The sequence below is a fragment of the Mastigoproctus giganteus genome, chromosome 11, assembly GCF_048544385.1.
Source record: "Mastigoproctus giganteus isolate SK-2022 chromosome 11, ASM4854438v1, whole genome shotgun sequence".
In the NCBI taxonomy this organism is placed as follows: domain Eukaryota; kingdom Metazoa; phylum Arthropoda; class Arachnida; order Uropygi; family Thelyphonidae; genus Mastigoproctus; species Mastigoproctus giganteus.
The window spans coordinates 147,741,886-147,767,790 of record NC_143585.1 but is presented as its reverse complement, the minus strand read 5'-3'; the positions used below and the strand labels follow the sequence as shown (position 1 = coordinate 147,767,790).

Sequence of the window (25,905 nt, the reverse complement as noted above, 5' to 3'; positions counted from 1 at the left end):
TGTTTATCCTTAACAATTTCTCCTCCACTTTCCTCTCAGTTATTACAAAATCATCTAGCTCACTGCCAATGTTTACTTCACCTAAGACATTCCCATTCCTGAATAACTCCTCATGTGTGAATGTAGATGCAAAATACTCGTTTAGATTGTTAGCCACCTAAGCAGGATCCTCAACTGTTGAACCATCAACATCCAGTGGACCAATCTGATTCATCCTTTTCCTTCTTGAGTTTAAATAGGTAAAGAACTCTTTTCTGTTTTTCTTTGCATCCTGTACCAAGGATTTCTCATAATCTGCCTTTGCCTGCCTAATCTCCTTTGTGACTTGGTTACAGACCAGCTTATATCTATCATAGGCTTCCATGTCACCCATTAATTTGTATGTATCCCATGCATTTTTCTTCTCTGCCATATGTCTCATTAGTTCATCTGACAACCATTTAGGCCTGAACCTTGAACAATATTTCTTGGTTGGTATGTAAAGCCTGGTAGCTTCCAAGATTAGCTCCTTGAATGCTTCCCATTTTGAATTTTCTGTTGGTCCCACTGTATAGAATTTAAATACTGTCGCAATGACTTCCATCATAGTCACCTTTACGAAAGCAAAAACCCTTCCCTTTACCTCTTATGGTAGTTACTTCCTTGAGTAAATCCCACTTCAGCACACTGTGATCACTGCCACCTAGTGGTTCCTTTATCTGCAGATTCTTAATGCATGAAGTATCACTACTGATAATCAGATCAAGAGTATTACTCCCTCTAGTTGCCTCCCGAACATGCTGGTGTAGAAAACAATTATCCAATAAATCCACAAAAGCCTTGCTAGTGTGTGAGTGACCAACCCACAAATTCCAGTCAATATCTGGGAAATTAAAATCCCCCATTATAAGACTCTCTGATTTACTGGCCCATTCTATTTCCCTGTACAGTATCTTATTATACTCATCAGAGTCATTAGGCCTATAGCACACTCCTACTCCCAATTTTGATTTACCCATGCTTATGTCACACCAAACTGACTCGACACTGCCCTGTCCATCGATGTCGACTGGCTTCACTTCCTTTGATTTTATGTGTTTTTTTAACTAATAGCATAACCCCTCCTCCCTTTCTATCCTTTCTGTAGACGTACTCCCCAAATTCCAGTTCTGCATTCCTTATATCTGTGTGACACCATGTCTCTGATATCCCAACAATATCTGCCTTTGATGTTTTGAGCAAAACCTCAAATTCATCAAATTTATTTACTAAACTCCTAGCATTGGTGTACACGCAAGTATACATGCACCTGTTTCTATTCTTAGCTACCCTAACACAACCCATGTGTTTACTTGTACCGCAATGACTTCCAGCAGTCTCTGAAATATCCTGCATATTGTTTTTCAGGCTTCTGCTCATTCCAATAGAAGCAGTGCAAGAATCTCATTTACCTCTCCCAGTGGCTACTGTTAATCTATTTGTCTTTGTCTCCCCCCAAGCTAGCAGTTTTCTGACCCACCTAACACTGCCTCAATAGCATCAGCAAATATTCTTGCACCCTTTCTATTTAAGTGTATCCCATCCCTGTAGAAGCAATCTCTCCTGTTAACAAGTGCAGTCCAGGCTGAAAAAAATTCTACCCCTTGAGCCTTGCACAATCTTTCCAGGGCCAAATTGATCGACAAGGCTCTCATCATATACTCCCTCCTATCGTGTCTGGGCAGAATTGCAGACACTTTCAAATTCAACCCTACTTCACGGCTTTTTTTCAACAGTGACCTGTACTTGTTAAGTAATTCCGCCGTTCTCCTACTCTTAATATCATTAGTGCCAACGTGTACAACTATATCACCTTTTGTGCCCTTAAAAGATGATATCTGCTCTACAACGTCATCAACCTTTGCCCCTGGCAGATATACCCTGGTCCTGTTCCACCTATCCTTTTTACAAAGCATGTTCCCCGTTTCCCTGACAATAGAGTCACCAACAACTACTAGTTCCTGTGGGACCAGCGCATTCTGCCTTGGGGGGCTGCCTCTGTGGTGCAAGATGACCAAGTGCAAGCTCTGGCGTTGGTCTGGGCAGCTGAGAGCTTGATGGGCCCCTCAATTTATTTCCTTCGAGGGCATCCACCCTGTCTCAAGGTCTCATATAGGCCCATAACAACGCTGAGTTGTCGCCTAATTTTCTTGCATCGTGCACACACACAGTCTCCCCCATGGTAGTATCATGTCCCGTACCTGAATGCTCCGCAAACATCAAGCAAACAGGCATCTTAAAAGGCTGTGATTCAGAGGGCAACTGTCCCCTCAGTTCTCCCCTGAGCCACAGCACTCCCATTAGCTTGAGCCTTTTGCTTTGCTGCTCTGGTTTGAATCATGATTTCGATTTAATGTCAATAAAATTACAATTTCAGAACAAAATTAAAACCTTAAACTTGTATCTTAACACAGTTATAACGCTATATTTATTTTTCAGTATCGAGTGTTATCTACGAGTTCCCTTTATATAACTTCCGTATCAAGTTATGTATTAATTATTTGTTACGTTTGTACTCTAAGTCGTTATATATATATAGTTAAAAGGACAATTTAATTGACAATGAAGTTTAACAAGATTAATAGATTTACTGATTAATTGACAATATTATATTATGCACTATACTATACAAAGCTAATGCTATTGAATTTTGGATATGCTGTATATATACTCCACCTCCTACTGAAACCAACCAAGAGATTAATAAAGTTTAGAAAAATCAATGTGATTTGCAGCGTTTTTTATTTACATTTTATATTAATGTTCATTGTTATCTCCTTCGCATCCTGTAAATTCTATTTATGTTTACATTGTTTCTGTGAGAAAATGTGTTTCTAATTGTATTGAAGTACACTCTGTTCACAGAATGGAGACAAAACTACATGTAAATAAAAGCATGCTAACACTTCCAATAATTGATTCCATATATCATATGTATTAGGTGACTGTATGTTTACAACTAGAAAGAGACTCAGAGAGGACATAAGAAGATTTAACACAAGAAAAGTAGAACAAGCATTAAGGGAAAACAAAGGATTTAAATCAGCAGCCATGAGCAGTAATACAGAAAGACAAATGATACTGAAACTGAAGAATAGCGATGGTGTACTTATAAACAGCAGAGAAGGCATAATTCAAATAGCAGAAGACTACTATAGAGAATTATACAAGGAGCGAGGGAATGATACCAGCAGTGGGGAACATGGATTGCAAAGTAGCAACACATACGACATACCTGATATTCTTCCTGATGAGGTAGAACATGCATTGAAGAAAATGAAGAATCGGAAAGCCCCGGGGGAAGATGAAGTTACTGTAGAGTTGTTGAAATTGGGAGGAAGAGACATAACACAAAAACTGGCAAGGCTCTTCACAAAGTGCATTAGAAAAGGTGTGATGCCTAAGCAGTGGAATAATGCAATCATAGTTTTGCTGCATAAGAAAGGAGATAAATCAGAAATTGGAAATTATAGACCAATTAGCTTGTTATCCCATATCTACAAGTTGTTCACAATGGTCATTACTAACAGATTAGAAAGAATACTTGATGAGAATCAACCGAAAGAGCAAGCTGGCTTTAGGACAGGATTCTCAACTATGGATCACCTTCACGTAATATCACAGCTAATGGAGAAAGCAAATGAATATAAAACCCCATTATGCCTGGCATTTGTGGATTATGAAAAGGCGTTTGACTCCATACAGCATAAGGCAATGTTTCGGGCACTGGAAAGACAAGGCATAGATACTCCATATATTATGATTTTGAAGAAAATATATGAGAGTGCTACATCCTTTATTAGACTAGACAAAGACAGTAGCAAATTTAAAATCGAGAAAGGAGTTCGACAAGGAGACACAATATCTCCGAAGCTGTTTACTGCTGCCCTTGAGGAAGCTTTCAGAAGATTAGACGGGTCGCAGAAAGGAGTCAATGTGAATGGAGAGTACCTAAACCATTTACGATTTGCAGATGACATTGTGGTCATAAGCCACGATCCCAAAGAATTAGAGGAAAATCTTAATCAGTTATGCACAGTTAGTAAGGATTTTGGACTAAAGATGAATATGGCTAAAACAAAAGTAATTATGAACAAGTATGCCACGGAAAGGGAAATAATGATTGAAGGAGCAGTAATTGAAAAGGTGGAGTCATATACTTATCTGGGACAAGTTATTAGCTGTAATAATGATAAATGGCTGGAAGTCAAGAGAAGAATAAATTTTGGATGGATAGCATTCAGGAAATATAGTCACATACTGAAGAGCAATATCCCAGTTTGTCTGAAACGTAAAATAATGAATCAATGTATACTCCCCACCATGACTTGTGGAAGTGAAACTTGGGCACTCACCAAAAGAATGGAAGAGAAGCTAAGAACTACACAGCGAAGAATGGAACGAATTATATTGGGAATCAGACTGTTAGATAAGAAGAGAAACACATGGATTAGGCAGCAAACTCAAGTAAAGGACATTCTTATCAAAACTAAAGAACTAAAATGGTCTTGGGCAGGACACATAGCTCGAAGACATGATGACAGATGGACTAAGAAAATAACAGAATGGTACCCAAGAGGAGCTAGAAGAAAACCTGGAAGACAAAGGCGGAGATGGATAGATGAAATTCATGAGTTTTTGAGTAGTAAATGGATGGCCAGTGCTCAAAACAGAAGCAACTGGAAAGTTGCTGGAGAGGCCTTCATCCTGCAGTGGATTGAAAATGGCTGATGATGATGATGATGTTTACAACTAGTGAATCTAGTGACTGAAGCAACATTTTTGCATCTGAGAGTTAATCACATGAAAATTATGCCCTGTTTTTTTTTCTGCTTGTTTTTGAACTATATTGAATTATTACCTGAATATGCTGAGTTGTCTCAAGATACTTGTAGTTTTCAATAACACGGGTGATGTGCAGACTACGTCTGAAATGATATCTCTTTTGCAGTTTTTAATTTTTTATTAGTGTATTTTACAAATTTTGATATTGTTTTCCATTCAACAATGTCTGAAAAGAGGAAGAGTAATAATACTCGGAATAACATTGTTGTTTGATGTATTGGTGCGATTGCTACTAAGGCCATAATGCATCTATTACACTCTTAGCTGGTACAGGCTTGGTTTATTAAACAGGTGGATTCAGATAAGATGGTAACTCAGAATAATAGCTCATACAAAAGGTAAGGAAAGCCAAAACATTAGAAGTTAAACATGAAATATTAAATTAATATGAATCAAATGAAAGTGAATGAAATTGCAACCAAGTTCAAATCGTCACATTCAACAGAGCACAATTTTGAAAGATAAATAAAAAATATTTGAAGGAAGTGAAGAGTGCTAGGTTACTGCAATTGCTTGCAGTAACCTAGCACTCTTCCCTTCCTTCAAATATTTTTGATAGGAAAAAGAGAAGGCCTTATTCTAGAAGTTGAAAAAGTTTTGATTGTATGGATTAATCATCAGACATTCATATGCCTCTAAATCAAGCAACAGTTTTGGCAAAGGCATTGTCTGTTTTTGAAACTCTTAAGAAGAAACATGACAAGACAGCAATAAACAATGAATGAAACATTTAAAGCAAGCAAAGAATTGTTCTACCATTTCTGGGAAAGAGCTGGCTGACAACATTACAGTTCAAGGGGAAGCTGTAAGTGCTGACACCCACTCTATGAAAGATTTTCTAGCCAAATTGGGTAAAATAATTGAAAAGGAAGACTGCCGTTCAAAACAGGTATATAAATGCCTTCACAAAACTACATTGCTGAAGAAGAAACGTTGATATCTGGCTTCAAAGTTCAAAGGATTGACCAACTTTATTGCTGGGATCAAATGCAGCAGGTGATTGCAAATGACTGAAATAACTAAAATCCTTATTTGTTTATTGCAAAGAGAATCCAAGGGCACTCAAGGGTTTACCCAAAACAACTCTTCCATTAATCTGGAAATCTAATGCTAGAGCTTATATCAGGGGTTCCCAAACTTTTTGGTCAGAGACCCCCCCCCCCCCCCGTAAAAATTCAGTAATAACAAAGAAATAATAACAAGTAATAACAAAGACCCCCAAGAGCAATAAGCTTCAAGTTAATATATTTTATAAACAATTTTTTTAGAAAATGTATCCAATTATTGTTTGCAATGCATATTAAAAAAAATTTAATGAACACTAACACTTACTGCATGTGTAATGTGAAGGATGTGGTTGATGTGCTTTTAGAAGAGAGGAAATATTGGGTTCATGATTTGTTAGTTTTAATCTTAGATCTCCATTATTTTTGAGATCTAGTCGATTTCTCTGCTTAGTTAAAATATGTAATGGCTAAATCTGGCTTCTACTATGTATGAACTTGGAAAGGTCAATAATAAAGAATCGTCAGTTTTATACAGTTTGGGGTAGTTTTCAATAATATTTTTACTTGTCCAAAATCCCCTGAAACTTTCTTTTGAGTGCAGTGATTTAACTTCTAGGTCCATCTTCATTTGAATAATTTATCCATATCCCTATCACCCACCTATCACACATGAAATGGAGACGTAATCCATTCTGGAACTTTTATATCTTCGAGATCCTTGAATCTTATTTTTAAAATCCTCTTTTAAGTGTTTGAGGTGAGCTACATAAATATGTTGGCGTCTGAAAAATTTCCTTCAGCTTCTTGTTCTAATCATCATCATCATCCATTTTCAATCCACTGCAGGATGAAGGCCTCTCCAGCATCTTTCCAGTTCCTTCTGTTTTGAGCACTGGCCATCCATTTACTACCCACAAACTCATTAATTTCATCTATCCATCTCCACCTTTGTCTTCCAGGTTTTCTTCTAGCTCCTCTTGGGTACCATTCAGTTATTTTCTTAGTCCATCTGTCATCATGTCTGTGAGCTGTGTGTCCTGCCCAAGACCATTTTAGTTCTTTAGTTTTGATAAGAATGTCCTTTACTTGAGTTTGCTGCCTAATCCATGTGTTTCTCTTCTTATCTAACAGTCTGATTCCAAATATAATTCTTTCCATTCTTCGCTGTGTAGTTCTCAGCTTCTCTTCCATTCTTTTGGTGAGTGCCCAAGTTTCACTTCCATAAGTCATTGTGGGGAGTATACATTGGTTCATTATTTTACGTTTCAGACAAACTGGGATATTGCTCTTCAGTATGTGACTATATTTCCTGAATGCTATCCATCCCAAATTTATTCTTCTCTTGACTTCCAGCTATTTATCATTATTACAGATAATAACTTGTCCCAGATAAGTATATGACTCCACCTTTTCAATTACTGCTCCTTCAATCATTATTTCCCTTTCTGTGGCATACTTGTTCATCATTACTTTTGTTTTAGCCATATTCATCTTTAGTCCAAAATCCTTACTAACTGTGCATAACTGATTAAGATTTTCCTCTAATTCTTTGGGATCGTGGCTTATGACCACAATGTCATCTGCAAATCGTAAATGGTTTAGGTACTCTCCATTCACATTGACTCCTTTCTGTGACCAGTGTAATCTTCTGAAAGCTTCCTCAAGGGCAGCAGTAAACAGCTTCGGAGATATTGTCTCCTTGTCGAACTCCTTTCTCGATTTTAAATTTGCTACTGTCTTTGTCTAGTCTAATAAAGGAGGTAGCACTCTCATATATTTTCTTCAAAATCATAATATATGGAGTATCTATGCCTTGTCTTTCCAGTGCCCGAAACATTGCCTTATGCTGTATGGAGTCAAATGCTTTTCATAATCCACTAATGCCAGGCATAATGGTGTTTTATATTCATTTGCTTTCTCCATTAGCTGTGATATTACGTGAAGGTGATCCATAGTTGAGAATCCTGTCCTAAAGCCAGCTTGCTCTTTCGTTTGATTCTCATCAAGTATTCTTTCTAATCTGTTAGTAATGACTCTTGTGAACAACTTGTAGATGTGGGATAACAAGCTAATTGGTCTATAATTTGCAATTTCTGATTTATCTCCTTTCTTATGCAGCAAAACTATGATTGCATTATTCCACTGCTTAGGCGTCACACCTTTTCTAATGCACTTTGTGAAGAGCCTTGCCAGTTTTTGTGTTATGTGTTTTCCTCCCAATTTTAACAACTCTACAGTAACTTCATCTTCCACCGGGGCTTTCTGATCCTTCAGTTTCTTCAATGCATGTTCTACCTCATCAGGAAGAATATCGGGTATGTCGTATGTGTTGCTACTTTGCATCACATCTTCCCCACTGCTGGCATCATTCCCTCGCTCCTTGTATAATTCTCTATAGTAGTCTTCTGCTATTTGAATTATGCCTTCTCTGCTGTTTATAAGTACACCATCGCTATTCTTCAATTTCAGTATCATTTGTCTTTCTGTGTTACTGCTCATGGCTGCTGATTTAAATCCTTTGTTTTCCCTTAATGCTTGTTCTACTTTTCTTGTTAAATCTTCTTATGTCTTCTCTGAGTCTCTTTCTGATGGCTTTGCATAACTCAGTATACTCAATTTTCCCCCTGTCAGTGTTTTTCTTGCTCTTCATTTGTCGTCTTCGGTTCATCATGACAAGTGTTTCTTGACTAATTTTTTCTTCTTTGGATTTCTTTTTCCCTATAGGTTTCTTGGGCTTTATCACTTTCAGAAAGTTGTAATATTCCTCGTCGATATCTTGGTCCTGAGCAGTCTGCAGAAGCTCAAACTTGTTCTTAAGTTCCAGTACATACTGCTTTTTCTCCTCATGTGTTATCTCAAAGACCTTTGTATTATTAACTCGAGTCAGTTTTTTCCTTTCCTACATCTATATCAAGTGTACATCTTACCATTCTGTGATCACTTCCAACATTTACCTTATTCAGGACGGTAATATCATTCACAATATATATCTTCTGTTAGTGAGGATGAAGTCGATTTCATTAGTTGTTAATCCATTTGTACTCTTCCATGCCCACTTTCTGTTCACCCTTTTCTTGAAAAAAGTGTTCATTATTGACAGTCCTTGAGATTCTGCAAATTCCACAAGTCTTTCACCTCTTTTATTTCACTAATTCCAAAAATTCGTATAGTTCCTCTTTCTGCACTGTTTTGCCTTTTTCCAACCGTAGCATTGAAGTCCCCCATAATAATAGTGTAGTGGGTTTTCTGCTCATTTAGAAGACTCAATTTCAGTGTACAGTAAACCCCCGCTATTCGCGGTATCTGTATTCACGGTTTCGTGTATTCGCGATCGCTGATTTAATATAAAATGAAACCTAAAAAAATGTGAATTTTAAAGCCCCATGAATATTACTGCCAAAAAAAAAACATGGGCGTGGCTAAAATGATCTTTCCCGGTCAAAACAGCGCTCAGTGGATGGGGGGTAGAGGGGTGACAAAATCGCGAGCGTGTATGTTTCTCACTTATCCTTGTTCAGTATGTGTTATGCGCTTGTCATGGAAGGTTTCGTCGTTTGCTTTTAATTTATATGCTTATAAATTGAATAAATTTATCAATTTATAAATTGATATGCTTACAAAAGTGATAAATCTACCATTTTCGAGTGTGTTAACGGAAGAAAGTGACTTTATTGTGGACAAGTTCTTTCTAACCCGTATAAAAATATGGCTACGAATAACGAGGGAAATGTGAAAATATGAAAGAAGGTGATGACATTATTGAATAAAATTGAGTTATTAGACAAAATTTCTAATGGTGAAAGTGTCTCCTCAGTGGCAAAACATTATAAAATCAATGAGTCAACGGTACGATCAATCAAAAAACCTGCCGTAGTGTCCGTGAAAACGCGCTAATTGCTTAAGTAACTCGTGATGTTAAATTAGAAAAAAATGGAAAAGGCTTTAAATCTGTGGATAGAAGACTGAACTCAAAATAAAATTCCGTTAAGTTCACTCATCATTCGTGAAATAGCGAAACTGTTGATAGCACTGGCGGGATAAGTTTTTTGCTAGCAAAGGCGCTGGTTTGAAATTTCTAATAAATATTACATTTAATATTAAATTGTTTCTTATTTTCATTTCGATGCCATATGCTTGCATTTCTAATGGTCATATTATGAAGGTACATATAATACATACATAGAGAAAATTTTAGACTAGTTTTTCTTATATATTTCATACTTTGGAACGGAACCCCTTTATTGCTATGGGAGCCATAACTCAGTATTCACATTTTCGGTATTCGCGACATTTCTCAGGAACGTAACCTCCGCGAATAGCGGGGGTTTACTGTACATTTCTTCAACCTCTTCATCATCATGGCTCGATGTTGGTGCATAGATCATTATAATCTTTAGCTTGTACTTCTTAGAAATCTTGAGTATTAGTCTAGACACCCTTGGTGATGTACTTTTGAATTCCAAAAAGCCGACAGGGCTAGCCAGGTAAAGTGCCTGCCTGGCAACCCAAAGGTTGCAGGTTCGATTCCCGCCTCGGGCTTGGATCAAAGTACTGCAAAAACCTTGGGAGGTGCATTATGGCCACAGAAGCCTATGCGCCAACAACTACAAAAAAAAAAAAAAAAAAAAAAGAATTCCAAAGTGTTGTTTTTAAAATCTTTATGGACCAGAAATCCAACTCCACCTTCACTCCTTTCACTGTTTCCATTGGTGTACAGCAGATTTCCACTTGATAAACTTATAAGTGATTCATTTCTTCTTCTTGTTTCAGCCAAACCAATGATATTCCAATTCACATTTTCTAATTCCTTTTCCAGCTCTAATATCCTGTCTTCACCGATGAGTGATCTTACGTTATAACAGGCCAAGTTCAGTTTCTGTGCATGGCAGCCTGGTCATACCCAGAGATTCTTAGCACCCTCTGCTTCCACTCTGATCCTCTCACTGCCGTAAGAGGCAGAGTGAAAGCTGCTGGGGACTGAGGGCCATTTGCTTTGTTGTGCTGTCATATGCTGGAGGGTTCTTTCCAAATATGTCGTGTCTTGTTCTAAACACGACATATTTGGAAAGAAGTGAAAATTTCTGCGACCCAGTGAAGTTTTGAAGAGCATTAACTTTTCTTGAAATTCCAAAATAATTGTACGACTCTGTATAATTGTAATGTCTTTACCTTGCAGTTTTTTTTTTTTTTTTGTGCTTCATTGAATTTTGAAAATATATCAGCAAGGTAAAAGAGGTGGTTTTTACACTGACTAAATTTATCAGCAAATGATTGACCATGCTTGGACAGAAATTCCACCACTGAGTTATAAAGTTCCATAAGCTTTTACAAACAGTTACCTTTTTACAACCATCTTACTTCTGTATGAAAGAGCAATTGATTGAAATTTTCGTCATTTTTTTCACATAGCATAGCAAACAGCCGGCTGTTAAGAGCATTTGCTTTTATTTTATTTATTACCTTAATACAAATTTGCAAAGCAGCATGCAATTCTTCACTTATGTTTTTTGCAACAAGGTGTTGTCTGTGTAAAACACAATGTACTGTTTGTTTTTTAGGATTTTCTTTTTTAGCTAAAGTTAAAAATCCTCTGTACTTACCAACCACAGATGGAGCCTGATCTGGTGCAATTGCGGTTATATTACTAAAGGGAATGTCGTACTTTTCAAAATACTCTTGCACACATCTAAAAATTGTTTCACCTTTGGAATCAGTTTTTAAATATTTGGCAAAGAGGAATTCATCAATTACTGCTTTTTTATTTGTACTGTAAATACCATACAAATGGCATTAAAATATTTATACTTCCAAATGTTGACTCATCTAATTGCATAGCAAACAGCTCTGAATTTACTGTTGTTTAGACATCATTTGCCATCTCAGCAATCCTCCATTGCACTGTATTATTACTAAGTGGAATACTCCTTAAAACTGAATTAGCATCCTTTTTCATAACTGACTATTGCTATTTTTATAGAGGATAGAATTATTTCTTCACCAAGAGTATGTGGCTTTCCTTTCTTTGTAATTAGGAGAGCAATATCATATGATGCTTATAGTCCACCATTGGCTGCGTACTGCAAATGATTTTATAAAGGGCTTAAGCGTTGTATGATTAAAAAATTTTTCCTTCATTGTCTTGAAATATTCAAGGTCTTTGTCACTTTTATCATTATGCTGTTTTTTTAAATGTTCTTTCATTTTTTAAGGTTTCATAGCATCATTACTAAATGGTTTCTCACATAAAAGACACATTTGGTTTTGTTTCATTACTGCATGAAATTTAAATACTCTACCGAATGTTGACGACACTTCTTTTTTTGCGTCAGACTTGATCATTAGGAGTTTTCTGTAAGATATTATTTCAACACAACTCGAACTTTTACTAAAATAATTTTAATAAGAAACTATTAAAACAAAATGAATAATCCACTCCCAAACACTGGAGAACGAAAATTTCTACTGACATTAGAAATAGCACTGAAGTCCCCAACATCAGTGGGCTGTTCCTCAAATGGATCTAAAATCCAATACGGGATATTGAGGTTTAGCAGTTCATTAAATCTTTACTGAAGATCTGTGTGTATTTGCTTTAGATGTTTAACACAAACAGTAATGTCATTGCCCTTCAGTGCCTCTGTGATCGTGTTCAGGTTTGGAAATTGTAAAAATTCCCGACATTCGATATTGTTCCAATAGACTTCACGCTTTTAAGGAAAGAAACAATGCCTTCCTTACTACCTATGAGTTTACTGTGTTTACCCTGTACGGTCTTGTTTAAAAATTAAGAAATTTGTCAAACATATCTGCCAGATAAAATATGTCCACCTTAGCACCAAGTTTTTCTCCATGCTAGTTATGTGAAAAAAGGAAATGATGGTGCCCCTTACCTAAAATTGGGAGAAAGAAAATATTATCCTCGCAGCAAAGACCTTCTCCTCCCTCTAAAAAATGTTTAATCCATTCAGTTTCCGTCCCCTCCCATTAGTTTTCAGTCTGTTCCCTTCCCCCTTTAAATGTTCTGTTGCCACCATGGGGGCTGTATGACCCTCGTTGAGAATGGCTGATTTAGATCACTTTATTTGAGTCAGCATTACAAAAAAAAAAAAAAAAAAAAAAAGACAAACATAACACTATATAATTAAAATTCTTTTTATTTATGAATTTTCTCATTACACACAAAAGATATTTGAATTAAATGTAGTCTTCTGCAAGTTGAGTGAGGATGATCACTGTTGAAACATTGTATTATATAGCCCCTTAGCGACAAGAGCAAGTGACCCAAGATAGCAACAATAGGTCTCCCAGAGAACACATACATACATGCACTGAGTTGAATAAAAGGTTGTGACTGCATTTGGTTGATGATGATGTGGCAATGTTGCATTATATACTTAGCCACAAAAGCAATGTGACCCAACCTAACAGCAATAGGGCTCCCAGAGAATACACACACACACACACACACACACACACACACACACACACACACACACACACACACACACACACACACACACACACACAGTTGGATAAAAAGTTCAGACTTCACTTGATTGTTAATGACACTGTGGGAACATTACATTATATAGCTTCTCAGACACAAGAGCAATGTGACCCTACATAACAGCTTAGCTGCAATCGGTTCATAGAGAACACGTACATACACATGCACTGAGTTTGTTGAATGGTTCTGGCTTCACTTGGTGGATGATCACTGTTGAAACATTGTATTATATAGCTCCTTAGCAACAAGAGCAAGTGACCCTAGGTCTCCCAGAGAGTGCATACATACATGCACTGAGTTGAATAAAAGGTTGACTGCATTTGGTTGATGATGACACTGTGGCAATGTTGCATTATATAGTTGCTTAGCTACAAGAGCAATGTGACCCAACCTAACAGCAATAGGTCTCCCAGAGAACACACACACATACATATACACTGAGTTGGATAAAAAGTTTGGACTTCACTTGATTGTTAATGACACTGGGAACATTGCATTGTATAGCTTCTCAGACACAAGAGCAATGTGATCTTACATAACAGCTTAGCAGCAGTAGGTTCACAGAGAAGACATACATACAGTATACACTGAGTTGTATAAACGGGTCAGACATCACTTGATTGATAATGACACTGTGGTAACGATGCATTATATTAGCTCCTCAGCCACAAGAGCAATGTAACCCTACATGAGAGCAATAGGGCTCCCAGCAAACACATACATACACATGCACTGAGTGTGATAAAAGGTTCAGACTTAACTTGGTTGACGATGACGCTGTGGGAACATTGCATTATATAACTCTTTAGCAGCCACAAGAGCAATGTGTAGCAGATACCAAAAATGTTTAGTTTTTCAATGAGTCATTCACTAGATCAAATTGCTTAGTGATACCAGCAGTGTCTAATATAAGAGTTTTGGATGTACATTCCAAAAGGGTATCAAATTAGCAGTTACTGACTTCCCATGACCAAAGCCACGTTAATTTTGATGTACATAAGGCTTGAAAAAATAGAAGAGTTGTTTATGCACTACTGTGTCAGATAGTTTAGAAAGGCTTTTTTTTGTTGGGGAATAGGTCTGAAATCTTATACAGCACATTTGTCACCTTTTTTGAATACCAGAAGTATGTTAATCTGATTGAAATGCTTTGGGTAAATGCCCAGTCTCAGAGATAAGTTGCAAATATGAAGCATGATAGGATTAAGAATGGTGGCAGACTTTCTCCAAAATATGGTTGGTATGTCATCTGGGTTTTTCGTAATGTCATTTTTCATATTCTTCGATGCTGAGTTTTGGTCATCTCGTCGATCAACAGATCTCAACCAGGAAATGAAACCGAAGGCTCCTTATCGATAGTCTCAATCCTTGACAAATATTTGGCAAATATTTCAGCAGTGTTGAATTCATCGGACAATAGAATTCCAACCAAATTATGGAGCTATGTGTTATTTATCATTAAGGTATATGTAGTTTAGAATGGTCAGTTAATCCAGTATTGATCAGTTAATATTGCTTTGATATAAGTGATCTCTAAAAAAGAAAAATCATGACAATTTTCCCCTCTATCTTTCACAGCACATGCTTAACATTTCCCAGTTACATGTGTTTAACATGTTTCAATAGTTTTTGAAGGGAGTTTGATGCTTGACTGGACAGGTAAGCCAAATTCATATTTTTTGTTTTAACATAATTTACAAGACACATTGAATAAGCACTTTTAGCACTTTTTGTGCTTGTTGCTCCTGGTTCCCAAACCACTCTAAGTCAATAAAACTTGTTTTAGCATAAAGTTTTTGTAGAACTTTTTCCTTGAAATACCAAATCTACTTCAGAAAAGCAAAATATTTGACACTTCTCCTTGTATTCAACAATTCCTTTGATGGCCATTTTAATTCATACTCTCTCACATTAACATCTTTAAAACACAACAACAATTTGTCCACATCAAGGTCTTTTGAGCCTAATAATAAATCTTTGTGTTTAACAATTATTGCTCTTTAAAATATATCTGGCTAGGTAACCTGAGACATGCCAATACATTTTCATCATAAATATCCATATCCTCACAATATCTCAACTCTCACTTTGTCAGTGAGACTTTGGCTATGACTTGAGTTGATTTCAAAAACAGTAAAGATACTATGACATATTCATGAAGTTTTTTATGGAATAATTTAATTATTCCATAAACTATTACTTCGATTAATATTAATACGCTATTCATATTAATTAATGTTTAAATTATGAATTAGTTATTAATTAGCTATTCAGTATTTTTTTATTTTTTTATTTCATTAAACATTTCTTGGTTCTAACAATTATGATAAATTACCTTAAATGTTCTTTCAGAAATCGGTACAATCGCACACAAAACACTTATTTCTGTGCATATTGTCAGCAGATAATTATAATAATAGTAAAAAAAAAACACACAAATAATTATAATAGTAAAAAAAGAAGCTACATAAAACAAAATGGCTATGCCCAATGAATAGTAATCTACTCGAAAAACAGTAGCAACTTTATTAGCGTTGGGCATGCGCATTACTACTCTGTGGGTTGGTTTTGATGGCCACGTTAGTTTCATGTTCTCAAACTGGAGGCACTGGGAGTAATCTGTACCTTACTACTCTATGGCCCTATTGCTTGCTCGCTGTCATTGTGAAAGCATTCATTTAACCCAACATGTTGCAAAATACTGTCGCTCACCAATGTGGAGGAGGGCGCCTCCGTAGCCAGGTGGGAAGGAGCAGCAGTGCGTAGCACACGCTTCTTGATTAGACCGGGGTTCGAGCCCGTCACCACCAAATACGGAGGATGCGGAAAGGTCAGGGAATGACCACCGCATATTCCCGGAGCAATATGGCCCTAGTTGCTAATGCTCCTAAAAAAAAAAAAAAACAAACCAATGTGGAGGCACCCAGACACCTCTGCACTAGTTGGTGTGGTGGAATTGGTGCATTCAGCCTGGTATGATAGTTGGCTGTTCAGTGTATAATATATGGCTTTGTTTGGTAAAAATGCAGTTAAGCTGAGCCGGCAGTGAAGAAACTGACTGGCTGCAAGACTTGTTTGCCAAAGTTTAATGAGGAAGATATGGGTCCACATGTTCAAAGCATCTCTAATGCTGATGGAAACAACATGAATCTAATGTATGACTCCATTCACATCATACTCCTAAATCTTTTGCATAGCAACACAGTTGAAATATGAGGAAAATATAGCTCCACACGTATTCACATGTGGAGCCATATCTTCCTCATTAAACTTTGGCAAACAAGTCTTGCAGCCAGTCAGTTTCTTCACTGCCGGCTCAGCTTAACTGCATTTTTACCAAACAAAGCCATATATTATACAAAACTAAATTACTTAGAAATATATACATATCTGGCATTCATTTACATTTAATCTAGTCATTTTTCTTATATTAATCTGTTAATATACAGGATGTCTCAAAAATATTGGTACAAACATTTAGGGGAAGTAGGTAACATCTAAAGGAATGTGAATCGCATAGGAACCCATAACCGTAAACGTCACGGGAAAGTAGTAGCAGAGGCACAAGACACCTCTTGTGCCTCTGCTAATGACACAAGACAGTAATTAGTGGCAAACATTTATTTGAATAATATTAACAGTGGAGTACGAGATGGATGCATTTCATGATGTTATAACAGATGCTCGAAGGTTCCACCATGAGACGCGATGCATGGATTGCCGGACATGGTCAAACACACCTGGAGTTTCTTTGACAGTAGCAGCAGCACAGACGAGTCTTGCCACAAGATCCATTTCTGTTTCCACAGGCAATTCAAATGGTCATGAACACACCTTCCATAATGGGCAGGCGCCCTGTCATGTCGAAACCAAATGTTGTGTCTTACATTTGCTGGAACATTGTCAAGTAACCCTGGTAGAATTTAGGCGCCTCCGTAGCTAGGTGGGAAGGAGCAGCAGTGCGTAGCACACACTTCTTGATTAGATCGGGGTTCCAGCCCATCACCACCAAATACGGAGGATGCGGAAAGGTCAGAGAATGACCACCGCATATCGCGGAGCAATATGGCCTTAGTTGCTAATGCTCCTAAAAACCAGACAACAAACAACCCTGGTAGAACTTGTTCAAGAAAGATCCGATATTTAGCGGAGTTCATGCGGGATGGTAACAGGTATGGGCCAACTAAGCAGTCACCGACCATACCTGCCCACACATTTATTGCGAATCGATGTTGTGCCACCTGGGGGCGCACACCATGTGGGTTGTCGTGAGCCCACACATGAGCATTGTGCTGATTGAATAAGCCTTCCCGAGTGAAATAAGCCTCATCCATGAACAAAACATAGGCTGGAAAATTCAAGTCTTGAACACTTTCTTGGAGAGACCACTGCGCAAAAGCTACATGTGCAGGATGATCTTGGGGGGGAGCAGTAACTCAACCCTTTGGAGATGAAAGAGGTGTAAGGAATCGTCGTGCCAGTCATGCTGTACACTGCAACGAGACACTTCTAAGGCAGAGGCAACGCACGTGTGCCAGTAGTAGGATTATTCTGGACGGCATTCAACACACTTTCTTCCATGGCAGGAGTTCGCGTTGAACGTGGTCTGCCCACACTACTTCTGTTACCTCTAAATGACCCATAATCGCACAAATTTTGATGTACACTCGCAAACAAATGGTGGTCCGGTACATGTCTGTCTGGGAAGCGTTCTCCATAAATTCGTTGAGCAGCTTGTCCATTATCCTCTGCTAATCCATACACTAGGTGCATGTCTGCCAGCTCACAGTTCGTATATCGATGCATGCTCTTCGTGTGGCGACTACTGCTTGAATGAGTAAACCAGAAATTTTCCCTCTCGCGAACTGATGAACAGCGCAGTCTACCGACTTACGGTGACATTTCCGGTTATGGGTTCCTATGCAGTTCACATTCCTTTAGATGTTACCTATCTCCCATAAATGTTTGTACCAATATTTTTGAGACACCCTGTATATGCTATCATTTCAATAAAATTTCTCTCAATTGACAATATCAACTCACTTTAGCTACAAGCACTAAACTAATTCAATCTTAATCACTTCCTTATATTTCTCTCAATATCAATTTTCTTCACAACAGCAATCCATAATTATCAATAACAAACTTAATACCAATAATTTCATATCTCTCTCTTAATTTAGCAATAGCAATTCTCTTTATAACTTTAACCAATAAACCAACTCAATACCAAACGTTTCCTTATATTTCTCTAAATGTCTTCAACCTTACTCTAAAATAATGTACTACTTTATCTAAGCAGCCTTTCAAGAACAGTTCAGAGGACTTATTTTTTTTAAACGGTGGGTTTTTGCAAGAGGTATACATGCTAACCATTTGTACTGGTCTACTATGTGCTTGCAAAGGTGAGCACCACCAGCTGCAGTATTTTACCATTTGAAATGCGCTTCCAGAAACGAAACTTCGAATAATAATATTACATACTTCCATGGGCTTTTGGGGTTCGACTTACGATGGCTCAACTTACAACCATTGCTCAGAAACCAGTTGGGTCACAGGAGTGGGGAGGGGGTTTGAAGTATTTTTAAATAAAATCTACTAAAGGATATGATGAATATATATGTATATGCTTTTAGTGTGTAAATGTTCATAAAATTTTTGTTTTGTTGTAAGAGAATAAATAAATAACTCATTAAATAAGTTCTATAAAATATATCCAGTTCACACCAACAAATGTCCAAATGATAATATTTGGACATTTGTTGCCATTATTAAAAAAAAAAAAAAATTCTCTGGGGAGGGGAGGCCCTGTATCCACATCATTCTGGAAGATATTTTTTTGCAAATATATTTTGATATTTTTCTAGCTAGTATTGATACTTAGAAAAACTTGCATTAATTCTCTTAAAGTGATGATTTGTATTTATATACTTTTATCATTTGGGATTCATTGAACTGAATATTAAAATTACATAATTTCATAAAAGAGGTTTTTTTTAAATATTTATTTTTAGTTGGTAATATCTCTATAATTATTTTTATTAGGTCCAGTGAAAATTGAATTACCAGAATGTGGTGTACTAAATGTAAGTTAGTATAATTCAGTTATTATCTCAGTAGTAGTAGTAGTATTACATAGACTTCTGGGCTCGGCAAAGAAATGTTGTTTGTAATTTATTAAGTATTCTTTTAGTCCTTGAGGTTATCACAGACATTCTCTCAGATATGCCAGATAAGCTGTATTTGTTACCTGGGAGTCTAAAATACTGATGGAACTGATATTTGGGTGACACTCAAGTCAAGTGGACTTCACAATTTTGGTGAAGTCTGAACGGTCTGTGACAGCCAAATCCTCTGCTTGCACCTTCATGATGGTGGGACTGGATATATAACCCTCATCCAAAGCACACTGTGGGCGACCACCCAGGTATGAACCAACGTAAGCAGAGGTCGAAGTGTGATGCCCACACCACATGGAGGAATGCCACCCCTCTGTGTTACCAGGCAATGCTAGGTGGTACATGATGCTCATCAACCGGTGCAGTACCACCACTTTGTGTATTAGAGGCTTGAAGTGGTGGAACCTATGTTTAGTCTTCAGAGCTATGTTTCAATCAACCCTTCCCCATCTCTTCCATCATGTAGTATGACTGATGACTTTGGAGGTTATGATGGATCTTAATTCTCCATCATAATCTAATCTTAATTAAGATTAGATCTTGCCATGATGGCAAGATCTAATTATCCTTACATTTCGAGGGTACAGCTCTAAAACGGGTTTGCAGGCCGGCTGCTAGTTAGTACACCTGACAGAACCTATTGATAACTCTTTAGGAGGCTTCCGGATCAGCTAGTGTATAATTTTGCTACTTCTACTCTGCCAGCAGATAGCGACTGGAGGGAGTCGAAGTAGTGTGTATGCGGGGGGGGGATGCATTGTTGAGGCTAGTTTACGTAAAGGATCTGGGTATATTCTTACCATGTGTATGCCATTTCCAAAAATTTCAATACAGTAAACCCCGCTAATCGCAGGGGTTACATTCCTGAGAAATGCCGCGGATACCGAAAATGCGAATACTGAGTTATGGCTCCCATAGTAATAAAGGGGTTCCGTTCCAAAGTATGAAATATATAAGAAAAACTAGTCTAAAATTTGTCTATGTATGTATTATATGTACCTTCATAATATGACTATCTACATAGTGAAATGCAAGCATATGGCATCAAAATGAAAATAAGAAACAATTTAATATTAAATGTAATATTTATTAGAAATTTCAAACAAATCTTTCAAACCAGCGCCTTTGCTAGCAAAAAAACTTATCCCGCCAGTGCTATCACCAGTTTCGCTAAAGTGTTGATAAAGGAGTTTTGCCTTTTCACGAATGATGAGTGAACTTAACGGAATTTTATTTTGAGTTCGGTCTTCTATCCACAGATTAAAGCTTTTCCATTTTTTCTAATTTAAATCACGAGTTACAGAGCAAATTTTTGAAGCAATTAGCGCGTTTTTGCAGACACTGCGGCGGATTTTTTTCCTATTTTTTGATTGATCGTACCGTTGACTCATTGATTTTATAATGTTTTGCCACTGAGGAGACACTTTCACCATTTAGAAATTTTGTCTAATAGCTCAATTTTATTTGCTAATGTCATCACCTTTGATATTTTCACATTTCCCCTTGTGTAGCACACACTTCTTGATTAGACCGGGGTTCGAGCCCGTCACCACTAAATACGGAGGATGCGGAAAGGTCAGGGAATGACCACCGCATATCCCGGAGCAATATGGCCTTAGTTGCTAATGCTCCTAAAAAAAAAAAAAAAAAAAACCAAATGTTATTCGTAGCCATATTTTTGTACGGGTTAGAAAAAACTTGTCCACAATAAAGTCACTTTCTTCCGTTAACACTCGAAAAAGTCTGTTTTACACTGCATAACGTTAGATTTATCACTTTTGTAAGCATATCAATTGATAAATTGATAAATTTATTCAATTTATAAGCATATAAATTAAAAGCAAACGACGAAACCTTCCATGACAAGCGCATAACACATACTGAACAAGGATTAGTGAGAAACATCCACGCTCGCGATTTTGTCACCCCCCCCAACCCACTGAGCGCTGTTTTGACTGGGAAAGATAATTTTAGCCACGCCCATGTTTTTTTGTGGTGGAAAATGTTCATGGCGCTTTAAAATTCACATTTTTTTAGGTTTCATTTTATATTAAATCAGCGACCACGAATACAGATACCGCGAATAGCGGGGGTTTACTGTACTTCATACACTTCTCCTGTGTTATAAATGATTCAGTGAGAATATTGAATGATATTGATAGATTTATGGATAAAACTGCAAGGTGGCCAAAGTTTGAGCAGGTGTTTTTGAGTAGTATTAATGAAATAAATTGGGTGGGCCTGACATCAAATGATTATGTTAAACAATTAACTGTTATTTTAAAAGATGCATGTTCTAGTAGTATGAAGAAAAGGTATAAGGTTAATAGGCCAGTATTCTGGTGGAGTATTGAATTATCTGAAAAAAGGAGAGAGACTTTTCGCTTAAGAAGAAAGTTCCAGGCTGTAAGAAGAATTGGAGATTTAGATTTGTGTGAGGTGTATAAAAATATGTATAAAGCTTGTCGTAAAGAATATGTTACAGCTATCTGTAAAGCTAAACAGAATAAGTGGAGGGAATATGTGAGCAGACAAGGATCTAGGGATCCATGGAATTCTATTTTTAAATTATTAACTAATAAAAGAAGCCTATCGGAAATAATGAGCACTATTGGCAATGAAAATATTCAAACTTTAACTTGGGAAGAATCAGTGAACAGGATATTGGACGATCTCTTTCCAGATGAAAATGAAGAAGTCAATGAATTAGAAATAGATGGTCAAAATATTGTTGTGACACCAGAAGAACAGTTTATGTTAGAAGAGTTGACAACGGCCATGGGCCAGGCGAAGGATGGTAAATCGCCAGGCCTAGATAAAATAGAAGTTTTGGTTATGAAAAGATCTTTTCAAATGGCTCCAGAATTATATTTAAATCTGTATAATCGATGTTTAGAAGAGGGCGCCTTTCCGGATGAGTGGAAGAGAGCACAGATAAAATTACTTATAAAAGGAACAGATCGTATGCTTAATGAAACTGGTACATATCGTCCAATTGCCCTCCTCTCTGTTTCGGGCAAGATATATGAAAGACTATGTATGAACCGTCTTATGATGAGGTATGATTCAAGAAATATGTCGTCACAAAACCAATATGGTTTTAAGAAAGACTCATCAACTGAAGATGCGGTATATAGATTGCTTCAAGCGGTGGAGGACAGTGAGGAATGGTATTGTTTGGGTGTATTTATTGATTTTAAGGGTGCTTTTGACCACTTAGTTTTAAGAAAGACTCATCAACTGAAGATGCGGTATATAGATTGCTTCAAGCGGTGGAGGACAGTGAGGAATGGTATTGTTTGGGTGTATTTATTGATTTTAAGGGTGCTTTTGACCACTTATGCTGGGGAGGCATCATGTCTAGAATTAAAGAAGTATGTACAACAAAATTATATAATGTATTTAGAAGCTACTTTTCCAATAGGGAAGTAGTAGTTAAAACAAGATATACAGAGATAACTAGGAAAGTTATTAAAGGATGTCCACAAGGCTCGGTGATTGGCCCCTTTGCGTGGAACATGGTCTTTGATGAATATTTAAATGAAGAAATGCCTGGTGTCACAAAGATAGCTTATGCTGATGATCTGGTAATGATGGTTCAGGGAAATTCCAGATCTTCCATAGAAAGCAAAGCAGAAGAAGCTCTGAGAACATTAGAAATATGGACAAGGAAACATAAATTGCAGGTCTCAAAGGAAAAGACGGTTCAGATGTTGCTCAAGGGAAGACTAAGCATGAATAGAGCTCCTACTGTACGGCTGATGGGGTGTGCCGTTCGATATGCACAAGTAACAAAATATTTAGGCTTAATGATTGAAGAACGTTTGTTCTTTACAGAACACGTTAAGTATTTAAAAGTTAAAATTAAAACCTTATATGCCAAGCTCCGGAGGGTGATTAGAAGAGATTGGGGTATAAAAGGTAGAGGCCTCAATCTGTTATATGATTGTTTATTTTCACCTATAATGTGTTATGCTGCCGGGGCTTGGGTTCATAGGATTGGGAATAAGGTTATTCAAAAACACCTAGTACAAGCACAAAGATTTGCATTACTAGGGATTACTCGGGCATGTCGGACGGTGTCCACAGAAGCCTTGCAGGTAATATCAGGTAGGTTGCCAGTCCAGTATGTAGTATTAATAGCTGGAGTTGGATATCTTACTAAGCGAAACATCAGGAAGACAATAGTAAGAATAAGAACTTGTCCAGAACCAGGAAAAATTTATACAAGAGCAGATGTTAAAAATGAAAAGAACAGAGTTTTAGAAGAAGTTAAAATTAGATGGCAAATGGAATGGGAAACATCTGAAAAAGGACGACAGACCTTGATGTTTTTGCCGGGAATTAATATACTTGATGTTAAAAGAAAGTTGTGGCAACAGTTTGGTCTTTGTTCTACGTTTTTGTTAACTGGACATGGATTGGCATTGAGACTCTTTCAGCTTGGACTTAAAGAAAATGGGTTGTGTAAATGTGGAGAGCTTAAAACATCTGAGCATGTTATGCTTGACTGCAATTATTATGTTGACTTGAGAATGGAATTGGAACTATCAATTGGCTATCTGGAGAAAGAGAGACTCCATGTTATGTTCACTGATAAAAGGTTATTTACTTATTTTAATAAGTACGTTTCGGAAGTCTTTAAAAGAAGATTTAGATTGCTGGGTAGTAGTGGCACGCCTCCAAGTGGCAGGGATGTCAACTCATCCAATTAGGATCAATGGATAGAAAATCAAAGTTGATTCTCCTTGCATGAGGCTAAGTGGCCAGATAGGAATTGTTTATTGTTCGGTTATTATTTATTTATTTATTAACAAAATTGAATTCTAAAAGTTAGGAAAAATCCCATTCTCTGACATTACCGCGGATAGGCTACGGCCTCGGTAGCGGATTCGGCGAATGGAGGTTAAAATGGAATGTACTTCATACACCTCCGGGGCAAGTTAAGTGTAGAAAACTTGCTTCTTGCCATAATGGTACTCCACCATTCTGGTCTCTTGCCAAAGCTATTAGCCACAGCTTTTGCCCACCTCTGTCCAAACCAGATGGTTCTGTCGTCACTTCAGCCAAGGATAAAGCTGCTAGATCCATTTTTCTTCCAACTCATGCATTAATGATCTTGGTAAAACACCACCCACCATTCAGTGTCTCCTGTGATCTTCTGCCAAAAGGATGTCAGAAGGATTTTGACGAATCTTGATGCCAAGAAAGCTCCAGGCCCTGATGGTATTTTTCCATTTGTTCTCAAAACCTGTGCTACTGAACTGTTCTTTGCTACCTTTTTTCACTTTATTATTCCAAAGGTGTTTTTCTTTCTGCTTGGAAATTTACTCATATCTAGCCAGTTCCTAAAAAGGGTGACAAATCTCCCCAATCCAATTATCGTCCCATTGCAATTACTTCTACTCTTTCTAAAGTAAAGGAGAAATCAATTAACTGCCAATTATTCTGTCTTATGTTACCCATTTATGGACAAATTCAATGGAAAAGTTCGGTGAAACACAAGTAGTTGCTCTTGACATCTAAAAGGCTTTCGATCCTGTTTGGCATAAAAGTCTTCTAAACAAGGTTCCATCTTATGGTTTACCAACTGTTTTTTTGTAACTGGTTATCCAGTTTTCTCTCTGATCTCTCACTGAGGGTAATGGTAGATGGCTCTCTGTCTTCTAACTTCTCCACTAATGCTGGTGTCCCCAAAGGTTCAGTTCTTTCCCCCACTCTTTTCCTCTTGTTTATTAATGACCTTCCATTGACTGGAAATCCTATTCATACTTTTGCTGATGATAGCACATTGCATTCCACTTTCCATTTTGAGAATCCTTCCCCTGTTCAATCAGCTTCAACTTCTCGACTGTCTGCTACCAATTCCTTAAATGCCGATCTCCAGTGGGGTAAAGACAACTTAGTTGATTTCAATCCTTTTAAAACTCAGTCTTGTCTTATATCTCGCAAAAAGGATTCTTCTAGTCCTATGCTTATCTTTGGTGATACTGCAATTTCTAGGCAAAATGATATATCTCCTTTGGGGATTGCCCTGACTTCTAATCTCTCTTGGCACAAGCACATTACAAATATTGCTTCCTCTGGATCTAAAAAACTTGGTTTTCTCTTTCATTCTCGGCTTTATTTTCTTCCAAATAGCTGTATAAATCGCAAATCCATCCTGCCATGGAATATTGTTCCCACTGGGGTGGTGCCCCCAAAACTTCTCTCAGGCTTCTTGATTCCATTCAGAAGAGGGCAGTTAGGTTAATTAATGACTCATCTCTAACAGTCTCTCTCCACTCGTTGTCTCATAGACGTACTGTTTCTGCTGCATGCCTCTTCTACAGATACTTCCATGGGCACT

General features: G+C 37.3%; 1 protein-coding gene across 1 annotated transcript in view; it reads left to right on the top strand.

The window, feature by feature from the left end:
* Positions 1-25,905, top strand: part of LOC150078507 (uncharacterized) — a 123,267-nt gene that overhangs the window by 18,542 nt on the left and 78,820 nt on the right. The window contains exon 2 of the mRNA XM_090384865.1: positions 19,423-19,463. Within this exon, the coding sequence (XP_090240991.1) occupies positions 19,423-19,463 (41 nt within the window). The remainder of the gene's footprint in view (positions 1-19,422; positions 19,464-25,905) is intronic.